Source organism: Colossoma macropomum, unplaced genomic scaffold, assembly GCF_904425465.1.
Source record: "Colossoma macropomum unplaced genomic scaffold, Colossoma_macropomum, whole genome shotgun sequence".
Classification (NCBI taxonomy): Eukaryota; Metazoa; Chordata; class Actinopteri; order Characiformes; family Serrasalmidae; genus Colossoma; species Colossoma macropomum.
This window is the reverse complement of record NW_023494797.1, coordinates 1,626,967-1,640,153: the sequence shown is the minus strand read 5'-3', so window position 1 is coordinate 1,640,153 and position 13,187 is coordinate 1,626,967. Positions and strand designations below refer to the sequence as shown.

At 39.4% G+C, this 13,187-nt stretch overlaps 1 protein-coding gene and 1 long non-coding RNA gene across 2 annotated transcripts; both read right to left on the bottom strand.

Annotated features, from left to right (window-relative positions):
- Positions 1-825: 825 nt before the first annotated feature.
- Positions 826-2,160, bottom strand: aplnr2 (apelin receptor 2). The gene has a single exon (XM_036584120.1). It carries the CDS (start codon positions 2,149-2,151, stop codon positions 829-831), a length of 1,323 nt encoding a protein of 440 aa, XP_036440013.1. The 5' UTR covers positions 2,152-2,160; the 3' UTR covers positions 826-828.
- Positions 2,161-9,295: 7,135 nt separating this feature from the next.
- LOC118817376 lies at positions 9,296-12,883 on the bottom strand. The gene is made up of 3 exons (XR_005008008.1): positions 11,408-12,883; positions 9,640-9,771; positions 9,296-9,549 (listed from the first exon to the last, which is right to left on the bottom strand). It is a non-coding gene; the product is annotated as an uncharacterized LOC118817376 (long non-coding RNA).
- Positions 12,884-13,187: the final 304 nt, after the last annotated feature.

Sequence of the window (13,187 nt, the reverse complement as noted above, 5' to 3'; positions counted from 1 at the left end):
ATCTGGAGGCAGATAATATGACAAAAAGTAATGTAAAACTATCATTTTATTCACTTCACAGATTTTCCCAAAATATAAAATAAAACATTGAAATGCCTTTTGGGGAAGAAGTTGTTGTATTTGCAAACACATTGTACAAGTTAATTCTGTACATAAAACAAAATTATTAATTTGGCAAGTGATTTCAAACTTCTGAACGCTAGTGTCAAAGTTGAAGCTGTTTGCAGAAAGTGAATGATGATTTAGGTATTCAGATCTAGTCCATAAATTCAGTTTCTAGTGCGAAGCCCAGTATCACATCCCCATCCTGACTTAATTTCCCAGGGACCCATGGGCAGAGTTGGCAAGTTAACATTGTCTTCATTATCAAGCAAGTCATTATAGTCAGCTGTAAAACTTGCCACTGATTTTAATTCAGTTGTGTGCTAGCTTTGTTGTATTTACAAATATATTTCAGTTCACAAAAAGTCAGGCACAGAGGTATCTACCTATGCCCTTTGAGGGTCCTCCGCGAGTTATCAAAGTGTTGATTGACAGCTGTCATATATGAATCTAGGTAGCCAATCGAATGCATTAACAGTTCTTTTAACTATAAGCGATAACAAAATCCAGGACCATAAAGATTCAAGGTCTGGATTTGAAGAACAGCACTAATTGGTGACCTCTTTCATTACTTATTAGCCACATTATCCAATGCTTCAATGCAAAACTGAAGAAGCAAACTTAAGACACCAGACAATTCATGGTTGATCAGCAACTACATTTGCAATAAAGAAAAACAGGCATATTTTTCTTTAATGCGTGACTTGAAATGTGAACAAAAGCCTCTTATAGCCTTTCAAAGTATTCTTCTTTAGACATTCTCTTATTGTGGTTGTGCGCTTTCTTCTCTGCCTCGCCTTCCATCACTCTGTTGTGCTTGTCATCCTCTTCCACATCCTCCTTTGTACCTGACAGCATGGCGGAGCTTTTGCTGGTTGGCTCTCTTTCCTCCTTGACCCTCATTCTTGAACTTGTCCATCTGTATTGGATCACGCCTCTGCAACGTCGGCGGAACGCCGGATCGCAGCAGGCATAGAGCAGAGGGTTGAGGCAGCTGTTGACATAGCCCAGACAGATGGCATACGGGTGGGCTGCCACCAACCAACGGTCAAAGCCACAGGAGTAGGGCAGGAGGTCTAGTTCCACCAAGGCTGAAAGGGTTTTGTTGACGTGAAAGGGCAGCCAGCAAAGGAAGAAGGCCAGGACAAGGGTGACAATGACTCGGAGGAGCCTGCGTTGGCGTTGACGATCAGGTCGTGGGCCCAGGCTGAAGTGTCGGAAAAGGAGACGCCCCAGGGAGCAGTAGCAGAGAAGTAAAATGACAAAAGGAAGCAAGAAACCCAGTAGCGTGGACTTTAGACCTAGTGCTGCTGACCATATCAACTCCGCTCGCTCCCTTGCCATGGGGTCCAGGTCTGCAGATACCACACTGGAGTAGTCCATGTCACACAAGCAAACTGTGGCACTTCCCTCACCATTCCTACTGTCTTCCTCTTCCAGCCAGTTATCATCTGTCCCCATGTCCAAGTGCACTTCTCTGACAGCTCGTAGAAGCAGAGCAGGGAGTGCCAGGCTGCAAGCTGCCACCCACACACTCCCTACGACCCAGCAAGCCCTTGCTGTGGCTTGGTTCTGCATGCCATTGTTGCTGCTGCTGCGGGTAATCACACGGTAGCGCTCCACGCTGAGTGCGGTCAGAGAGAACACGCTGGCATACATGTTCAGAGCCACCAGGTAGCTACTTGCTCGACAGAGAGCACCACCAAATGGCCAGTGGTAGTCCAGGGCTGTGTAGACTGCCCACAGGGGGAGGGTCATGACGAAGGCCAGGTCAGCCAGGGCCAGGCTGGCAATCAGGGACTCTGTTACAGTACGTGAAGTGGAGGACGGGCCTGGAGAAGGTTCTTGAGGCCATTCCAACTGGGAGTTCCTACGGCCTATGCCATGGCAGTCCAGGTATGCCCACAGAACTAAGCTATTACCAAGCGTGCCAGCAATGAAGGCTAGGAGATAAACAGCTGGAATCACCACCCGGGTGGCACTCCACTCACTGTAGTCACACTGGGGGAGGGGGGATGGGGAGGCGAGGGACCACTCAAACTCAGACATGGAGGAGAACATCAGCAACAAATATGAGCTTCTTCCTTCAAGTAGATGCTTTAGAATTCCTCTGTTCTGAGGTCTTTTGAGAAGACCTAGCAACCTAATCGATTTTCATTTGTTATTATGTCAGTTAACTGCTTAAATAAGAAACTAGTGCATGAAATCTTTTGAATTGGATTGTATAGGTTGTGTACATTTGAGTTTGTATATCGGTCCTTGTAAAGTAGTGGCACTATTCTGTGGTTGATAAGTTAATCTAATAAAAAATCCAAGGATAAATGGATAAGTATCAACCCACCATGGGTTGTGACAGGCAGATGGCAGCATAAAAAAAACAGTGAGGTTCTTGGGTTGTTTCAAGATGTTTGACCCTGCTTTGATGAAGCTCCTTGTGACTTTGTGTTCCACAATTTCTTTTCCTGGCAGTTGGAAGATGGACTGCTAGATTCTCCCTTTCCTTTCTTGCACTGACAATGTGATAACATCACTCTTCATTCTATATCAGATCATCTTTCTTGAATTCTCAGCTGAGTTTCCTGCAAGAATGAGCGAATAAAGAGAAGCTGTGAAAATACTGACTGCAAAGAACTGCATTTTAGTTCAGTCACTAGACTCAGTAACTACTGATACCATATGTATCTTAGTATTATCATAGTAACCAATAATACCATAGAAATGCTCAGTGGAAACCGTAACTATTAGAGGGAGGCCTTCAGTTCAGGCCACAAATGTCAAAACTCAGTCAGAAAAAAAAACATCTGTGACAACAATAGTTTTTGATAGCATCCCTATGGGATTCTAGTAGCAAATTAGTATTTCAGTATCGTTCACATCGACACTATTCACTCTTCTACATTAAACAAAAACACTTGAAGCATTCTATATTTTATTTAAAGCTTGTAATAGACAAAATAACATATTTTAGCTTGTAGGAGTTTTACAGTGACTGTTAAAGTAAAGAGCCCCGGCATAAAGCCACTACTGTTTACCATTTCAAAAAACGAACTGAAACCTGGTTAGACAGGCAGTGATGAATCTATATGGACTTCCAGAAGACCTGGAGCAAATTTTTCTCACAAAACTGGTCACTGGAAATCAAGACGTGAGTAGTTTATTCCAGTCATTTTTTTAATTATGTTAGGTATGTTTTGTCATTAGGGCTACTCTGAAGGGCCCTGAGGGTTCCAGTCTGGTAATATTATGATGGTAGAAAAAATCAATAAGGTCTTATTTGTTTTCAGCACAATGAAAGTATAATGTTAAAAAATACAGTAAAATTACCTGCCTTTTTTTTACCTCTCAGTACGTCTCATCTTCCTTTCTACAGAAACACTTACTGAGTCATTAAAGTGCTGAAATTTTTATCCAAGTTAAAATGCCACTTCTGGGTTATAGAAGGAATGCATATAAAATATTTTACCAGTTAAATGGCATCTCTGCTGCTTTTCTAGTCTTCCTGTTCCTTGTGCTTTGTTCTTTCTCCACTTGTTAGTCAAAGCTGAGATTGTCCATAACTGTCTTCTACTGTCTTCATCTTCCTCTTAGGTCTTCTTTTAGATGATTTTGAGCCCCATGGCTCCTCCTTAACAATCTCCTTCTCCCTCCCACCCCCACCCCACCCCAAGCCCGCCCCCCAACCCCCTCCTTTGCCTACTATTGGACCACCCTTGTTGGAGTTTTGTGAGCTCCCCAAACAGGAGCCTGAGTTTACAGAGCAGATACAGTCACTGCTCTGTACACCTCTGGTGTGAAAGGGGCTGTGTGCACACATAACAATGCCTTTAACACCACCATAGACAAACGCAACATACCAGTCTAAGCAAATACAACAAGCTGCCCTTTACACTTTACAATGTGAACTTTTCACGATGAATAGACCGACAGAAGTGGTTCAAAATTACCAAAATGTCATTGCATTAATGTATGCTTAAGAATATTTTTCCTTCTCTTATAAATTTACTATTTTACATTACAACAGAAACAATATTGCATTCAATTCAGCTAATGATATGATAAGCTGAGGGAGACAATGGGGGAAAAACCCTAAGAACTGAGGAAAAAATAAAGAGGAACCAAGACTCAAAAATTCATCTTCTTCTGGTCACAGGTGAACACAGATTTAAGAATTGGGTCATTTTGCTTACTGATGAAGCACCAACCAATGGAGTCATGTTCTTGACTATAGACTATAATTTGCATCTTGTGGTGTAGTATTTAAGCAGTGGAATAGGAGGGGGGCCTGTTATTGTAAATAAGGCTAAAAATGTCTAAACCTTGAACCTAAGATCCCCAAGTCTTGTTTTAAATATACTTTAATCAGAGTGGAAAACTCAGGCCTTCTAGACCTTCAGAGAAGACCTAATGATTTACATGTCTGTAATTTGTAGTTGATTTTTATTCAGTAGAAACATGACTGTTTTAAACTCTGCAAATATTACAGTGCTTTTCTTGTTCCATTGTTAAGTTTTAGATGGAAACAAAGGGGCTTAATTATTGAAACACACATCAGAAGATTGGCAGATCGGATGATTGGAAGGTAGATATAGCTAAGAAAGCTCTCTTGGTTATGACTTCAGGAGCTGAAAAGAAGGCTTGATGTGTTAAATTAACCATCATCATAATTACGAAGTGACAAAGGAATCAATTAGTCACGTTTTGATCTCCAATAGGCAGGACATATTTTGTGACAAACTCTGGTCCTAGAGGGATCAGAAAGGCGTTTGCAAAAATAGTTACAAAAATTTAAGTTAAAATACAGTGCAGAGATAAAAGGCAATAAGACAAAAAAATAAAATAAGAAATTAAATTAAATAACAATACTGTTGTGTGAAGAAAAAGTGCAGTGCTAAACAAAGGACTTTAAGATGGCTACATTTGAAGCATGTCTGGTCTCATCTGAAAGTTTGTTCCAGCAGGAGGCAGCATAATGACTGCATAACTGCCTCACCCTGTTTAGTTCTAATTCTGGGCACTACCAACTGAGTGGTTCCTAGTGATCAGAGAGGCCTATTTGCATACTTCAAGCAGATCAGCAATGTATTTTTGTTCAAGGCCATGCAGTTATTAATATACAATTAGAAGTGCTTTAAAGTCAGTTCTGTAGTTAATTGGTAGCAGGTGCAGTGCCTTGAAGACTGGAGTAATGTGCTGGGATCTCTTAGCTTTCATAAGTATTCTAGCAGCTGTGTTTTGAATAAGCTGTAGCTGTCTATTTGTGGTCTTGGGAAGGAAAGTAAAGAGACTATTGCAGTAGTCCAACCATTTTTAAACTTTGATATATTCTTGAAATAGTAAAGTGCTACTTTCATTATTACTTTTACATGGTTGTTAAAATTCAGATCTGAAAAAATTATTATGCCAAGATTTCTGACTTTATTTAGCTGGAGAAAGATTTCTTTCATCCAGTTTTTTATTGACACTAGGCAATGACATAAAGAGTCAACAGAACTGTAGTCATCTGGCAAGACAGCTAAGTAGATCTAGGTGCCATCCACATAGCTGTAGTAAGATATTTTATTATTTTTTAAGGATTTGGCCCAGTGGTGCTATATAAAGATTAAACAGTAGGGGCCCAAGAATGGATCTTTATGGGACATCCCAGGTCAGCATTACCCATTTAGATTTGTGGTTGTTAATGGCAATATAAAGTAGCTCCTATCTTCCAAATAGGATCAGAACCAGCCAGGGACTGTTCCAGAAGGCCTTGCCCAGTTTTCCAGTCTGTCTATATAGAATGAAGCACTAGCACAGATATTTTATCAGCAAAAAATGTTAATTCAAAGCACATTTAGCTTAGCACTAACACACTATCAGAATCCCATAGTGACACTAACAGAAATTAACTTTGTCACGGATGTTCCTCATGCTTTTCTGAATTGAAGGCCTAGCTCTAATAGTCACGGTTCACCACTGGTTTTAATAGTAGTAAGTAGTAAGTTTACACCCATGATTTTCTTGATATAGCACTTGTAAAATGCTTTCCAACCAACAAATCATCTTTCCATTTACAATTCTGGACATTTTCCTTCTTTAGCTTCACTGTTTAGCTAAATTGTTCATTGTTAAATGTTATAATTAATAGGTGCCAGGCCGTCCATTATCCATTATACATCCACTATGCTAATGTGAATGTACAATACCTACAAAATACGTAAACACAAAATACATTTGGGTCAATAATTTGGAAGGACACTATATCTGTGAGCGTAGGAAGTATTTTATGAAGTCAGGTTTCAGTTTCAGCTTCTTGCCTTCAATATCCAGTTCCTCCAGGTCTATTTCTGGAAATGCCATGAGGATGTAGAGCGAGTGGATTAAAAGCGTAGGAGTTTGGTAGTTTTACTTCTCAACCAAACCACTAAACCTGACAATTAACAGATGAGTGTAATCAGGTGTGTTTGAGCAGGTAAATCACCCAACTGGGCTGGACACCAGCCCTCAAGCACTTCTGGCTTAAAATGTTGCTGCCTTATTTATACTTATAAAAAAGAGTTTCTATGTGATTCCTACAAGAATATTATAGTAAATTCAGACAGTGACTGTAGTATACTGCAGGACAGTGCACTGTATTATAGATTACTATCACAGATTACTATAAGACAATTCTACAGGAAAACAATTTCTTAAAGGAGTATTATGCAGCACTACAGGAATATGGGAATGCAACAAGAAACTTACTATTAGAACTTCAAAGTTAAAACAAATATTTTTTTACAGTGTTTGATCACTGTAGAATTGTGCGCACAAATTGGGTTTTTGCTTTTAATATTTATTTTTTAAAAATCCTTAAACCTCAAAAAATAAAGCAAAGAGAAAAATATTCATTTGATGACCTTTGAAATGCAGGTCATGTGGATGTATGCTTTCAATTTTGATTATCTTAGTGACACGCTGCTGCACTGAACCACTTTTGGTCCCATAAAGAACCAAGCAGATGATTCTCTAAAGAACCATTTAGTACAATGAGATGTGCTGGCATGAAGACCATTTTTAATTTTAAAGAATTTCTCACAATCTACAAGTTCCATACCAAATAAAGGTTTTGCCTAGATGTGGTTCAGGCTTTGTTTGCCATTTCCATGACCAGGCTTAGGTTAAATGCTCTGATTAGTAAACGTCAGGAACAATGCAATTGTAAATGAACCTGTGTGTGTGTGTTTGTTTGTTCTGAGAGAATGCAAGAAGACACTTTTTTGTCTTCATAAGAAGCATTGTGAGTGCAACTGAACAGGACACTGTTTACGGGGCTTCAGTGTGATGCAGAACAAATGTTTAAAGAACCATTCCTCAGCCAGGGCACTCACGCACGTGTGGCCATTTTTCCTACAACCAACTGACTTCAGCAAACACTTCAGCAGTTTCTTCTTGCTTAATATGCGCAGGGGTCAGAGAGAGTAGGTTCACCTTATTACAAGTTTTGTCTTCATTACCACAGCATAAAACATAAAACTGTTTTTTCAAATGCAGTTTTAAGCAAAACTCCCCTTTAATTAATGTCCATATCGGAAATGTTACTTTTCCTTTGGTTCATATGTTCTCTGAGCTTGCCTGAGCTTTTTATATGAAGTTTTTATTACATAAATCATTATATTTAATCTAATAGGGGTCACACGGATCTTCTAATTTTTAACAAAACACAAAGGCAATTTCAAAAAAGTTCAGAAGTATGTAAGATTATAATAAAAAAAGAAAGCAGTGATTAGTAAATTCTGTTTGACCTGTATTACAATATTTATGTTTTACCATATGAACTTATTTTTCGTAAATATTCCAAATGTAATACATGTAACACACTAAAAAAATGGGAGCATGTTTACTACCGTGTTTCATCAGCGTTCCTTTTAGCAACTATTTATAATCATTTTGGAACTGAAGACACCAACTGATCCAGTTTTAAAAAACATAATTTTTTGCCATTCTTCTCTCAAACAAGTCCTTGGCTGGGCAACCATACAATGCCTTTGTTGTCATATTTTGAGCTTAATAAGATTTACATTTTCAATAGAAGACAGTTCTGGACTCCAGAAGAGCAGCCATGCTGTTGAAACTTGCAGAATGAGGCTTCATGTCATGTTGAAATAAGCATCGAACATAGGTGTTCAATGTTAATGGTGCCTTCACCAACGTGCAAGTTACCCATTAATATCCCGATCTCCAATACCAAAACTTTATGCTGGTAACAATCTGGATGGTCCTTTTCTTCCTTGGCTTACAGAACACATCTGTTTTTTCCATAAACAATCTGAAAGGTTGTCTCATCAGACGTTTCCACCATGCGACAGTACATTTCAGATGAGCTAGAGCCCAGAGAAGTTGGCAGAGTTTCTGGATGATGTTAACATATGTAATGCCTTACCTTGTCATAGTATCATTACCTATATCTTGATATGATGATAGATATCATGATATCTTGTCTTTGTATTGTTTTGTTCAAATATAGGTTGAAGTTAATTTAGATGGAATCAATGCTTTCAGATTTTATTTGAAATTATAGACAATCAAAATTTAGTTGCGAGTATTAAAAATTACAGAAAAAAACAAAATCTAACAGGTACTATTAGATGATCATATAACTATACAGAATTTCATCACTTTAGGACAGGACAGATTCTGTGGCATTTTCATACTAAATTAAACATTTGAAGGCATCAGTGCTGCAACTTTTGTTGCTTTTTTCTGTCTTTCTTTCCTATATATTCAAATGCGAAAAAACATTCTGCCAGCATTTTCCACTCTCCATTTTCAGTGAGAAGGCAAACAGAATTTGAGGGCCAGACTTGAAAATCTCTGCTCCACACTGATGTGTGATTGCTGTTTGATCACAAAACTCATCACATATCTGTATTAAAAGAATACATGACAGGATTCCTTTTATTTCCATCAGCGTTTGTCACAAAGGGAACAGTAGGTGTCCGCTGAAAGTGCTGTGGTGATTTTTACTGTCAAATATTCTCCTGTTAGCCCACAGTCTCACAAAGACCACATCTCCGTGCTCCATCAGTACATTACGGGCAGTCGTGGGCTGGAGGTTAGGGAACCAGCCTTGTGACCGGAAGGTCGCCGGTTCAATCCCCTCGGCTGACAGTACATGATCCCCAACTGCTCCCCGGGCGCCGTGGATAGGGCTGCCCCCTAGTGTGTGTGTGTGTGTTCATTGCACGGATGGGTTAAACACAGAGGTCTAATTCCGATGTGTTCAGACACAGTTGGCTAAAAAAGGTTCATTTCTTCATTAACACTGTTGGAGCTGCTGACATGTTGACTGTCATCGTTGTGGGCGTATGCGGTCACCAGATGTTCCTCCATTCTTATGCAAGGATGCTCCTGAGGAGACTGAGGAAGTAGCATGATTGTAGACAAAGAGTTTGAACTCGCAGATGCCTCTAACTGGGGCAGTAAAGATCCCTATTGTAAAAGACCAAACACAAAGAACAGTAAAGCACCAGAAAGTAAAAAAATTGTGGATCCACGGAGTATATGCTATTTAAACTTTACCTCTATATGGATTGTAAGCATTGCCGACATTGGAGAGGATCTTTCCAAAGATTAGTATGGTTTCAGTACTGATGGGTCCAACGTGTCCCTCTCCAGTAGCCAGAAGAGAGGCTGAGAATGCCACCTTTCTCACTGTCAGAGAAAAAGTATCAAAAGAACAGCTGTGGAAACAAAGTATTTGGGGCCACAAACTTTTAGTTTCCTGAAGAACCCTGTTTGAACAAGGACAAGCAGCGTAACTGATGAGAAGCACTGCTTTTAAGAAGCACCAGAAGCTTTTTGTGTGCTAACAGCACCCCTTGTAGAAGTTGCAGGCAGAGAGTTTTCTGAATGCTAAATGTGAAAGAGTGAATGAGTGACTGTGATTAACTGTAAGATGTACAGTGTGTGACCATAATTAAACATCAAGTTCAAAAACTATCTTAGTTAAGTAACAATATGCAGTGTAATTCAGCGAGTTAGAAGCCAGGTTCATGTGTTAGCATGAATAATCCTTTTAAAGTTGAAAGAACCTTCCCTTAAGGTGAAGTAAATATAGTATGTAAAGGCTCTACATCAATATACACTCATCAGGCATAACATTATGACCATCTCTTTGTTTCTAGGCTCATTGTCCATTTTATCAGCTCCACTTGCTATATAGATTCACTTTGTAGTTCTACAATTACAGACTGTAGTCCATCTGTTTCTCTGCACTTTGTTAGCCCCCTTTTACCCTGTTCTTGGTCTTGTTCAGTGATCAGGCCCCCCATGGACCCTCACAGAGCAGGTACTATTTGGGTGGTCGATCATTGTCAGCACTGCAGTAACACTGATGTGGTGGTGGTGTGTTAGTGTGTGTTGCGCTGATCCACTCCTACCAGTACAACACACACTAACACACTACCACCACATCAGTGTTACTGCAGTGCTGAGAATGATCCACCACCCAAACAGTACCTGCTCTGTGAGGGTCCATGGGTGTCCTGAAGAACAGGGAAAAGGGGGCTAACAAAACATGCAGAGAAACAGATGGACTACAGTCTGTAATTGTAGAACTACAAAGTGAACCTATATAGTAAGCTGATAAAATGGACAATGAGCGTAGAAACAAGGAGGTGGTCATAATTTATGCCTGATCGGTGTAAGAACATTTATATAATATGGAGGTTCTTTAAACTTCAAAGAGGCACGTTTTTCTTTGAATGTAGATTGTCAAAGTTAAATATCAAGCAAAAAATGAATTAATTTTGTTTTTATTGAACTGAATTTATTTTTAGATATATAAGTACATATCTGAAAAAGTAGTGATGGAAGGGAAAGGAGGAAATGTTTTTATAGTTTTATATACTAAGAATTTGTATCCCAAGTTGCTTTGCACTATGAGAAACAATGTATGACAGAAGGAGAACGTCTTTTGTCTCTTAATATATTTAATCGTTTATATCTATGCAACTGTTTTGTTGTTTTCAAAGGCTACTTTGGATAAGTTACTGATTTTGTTTCATCACAGGACCACTCTTTTGAAAAAAACAGTTACTCTATAAACAGTACATAGTCAGAGTCATAGATTTTAGTGTAGCTGGCATTAGCCACATTAGCAATGTTTGGTTGAAGTATGAAATAAAAGTTGGGCAATTATGTGTTTTTTTTTCAATATTACAAAGGTTATTATTGCATTTAAGTTGTAGTAATACACAACTTAATTGCCTAGGCATATACCACACAAGTAACTAATATGATTTAAAATAAATTAAAAAGTCTCTGAAATAAGTGTCTTAGCTCTCACCTTCGTTGTTTTCCTCAGCTCCTCCACTGTTCGCTCAGTGATGTCGGATCTGTCTCTCAGAACTCCGAGCTTCACTGACTGAACTATAGCAACAGAAAATGAGAGAGAATACCAGCTTAAAATGGAAAAGACCTCAACAACAAGCTCGGCGCTTCTAATCCAGTCCTCAGGCACTTTCAGACAGCCCAGATTTTTGCTCTATCCCACCTCACAAAACAGCTGTAGTAGAGAGCGCTTAAGAAGCCTGTCAGCATAGAACACTGTAGTCGTGCGTCATTCGGTAGTCTTCGTTATGCCCATATTAGGAACTCCGGGTCTATGCCCCATTTCTCTATAACCAGAACGAATAGGGTTTTCCAAAAATCGCCTCCATCGCCCCCCGTGTTAAATAAAAATGTTCAGAACCCTAAACGTTTCGTTCTGTGTACATTTTTCTCCCGAATACCACTGGATCCTGCGAATTACGAGGTCGTTAAAGAGCTATAATACTAATATTGCTACATGCGAGCTAAAGCTACTGCGCATCAATTTGATGTCACTAAGCTACACGAAACTAATGCGGGCTGTGCCGTTGCTCCGACGAGCTGTGCTACCTTATCAAAATGTTCTACCGTAGCGCATAATTACAGTTATACCCGTAAATAAAACCTCGTGAGCGAATGTATGAGAGAGTCCACATGATGAATGTAAATGCAGCTAAAGCAGAGAATTTGTAGAGAGAACTGCCACTTTGTATTGTCTACCGGGTTTGTCAAATGCTAGAGGGCAAAATGAATGTATTAATATGGAGCATTTGAGCAAAATCATAATTTTTAAACACTGAATGCATTCATTTCCTGAGCACAATAACAGCATAAAACATTTTAACACTGCTGCAAACCACTTCACTCAGCCAAAGAGCTGCTCCAGTGCCTTAGCAATAAAAAGCTATGTAGCTAATGCTTTTTGTTTTCCCGTATTCTTTCATCAGAATGTGGTGACTTTTAGTAAGTCTTCTGACCGTGTACAAGCAGGGGGGATAAAATACTACTAACCAGTAATGACTCCCTTCCCACCACCTCACCTATCATCAAGCTCAGAGACTCTCTGTATTAACTTGACATAATAATTACTCGGTACAAGGATGAACGTACTGGCTGTTTATTAACTTCGTTTCCTTTACAGGATCCAGCACTGTGGACTCGCCATTTTCAACTTTTTTTTCTCCTGCCCACACCCGGTCAGTTCTGAAATCTAACTAGCCATATACAACACCACCTAGCGGTAAGAGGGGAGAATTGCTACGATACTACACTCTTCCTGACATAGACCCATGTCCCAGTACGGAAGGAAAAAGCATTATGATTTCTGATTCACGTTAACTTTAATGACATATGTTTCTAGTAATCTATTGCTTTAATATTGGGAAAGTAGAAGAACGTATTAGGCCTACATAAAAAAAAATCCACGATAACTTACTTTTCCTTTTTTTTAAAGCAAATAGGTCTTTTGGCAATAGGGCTCTAGCGTTACTGTTGCTGAGTGCTGATTGGTTGGCGAGTTGAGGCAGCTCATTCATTGATTCGCAGTGCCGACATCAATGCAATTTGAGCACCTTTGAAGCTACTGAACGTCAGAAAAATGCTTTTCTGGCCAGTTTTGACGTCGATGTGGGGGTCCCTGAGGGGGGTCATTCATTGAAAAGCGAACAAAAAAACTGCTTCCATGTATTGTGACTTTCCTCGTTTGGGGAGGAAACACTGTTTGATCCTCTTACCTTGATGTTCTTTCTGTAGTTCTT

Excerpts from the sequence above, each read along its gene's own strand:
- aplnr2 (XM_036584120.1), bottom strand. The coding sequence starts at position 2,151 with ATGTCTGAGTTTGAGTGGTCCCTCGCCTCCCCATCCCCCCTCCCCCAG.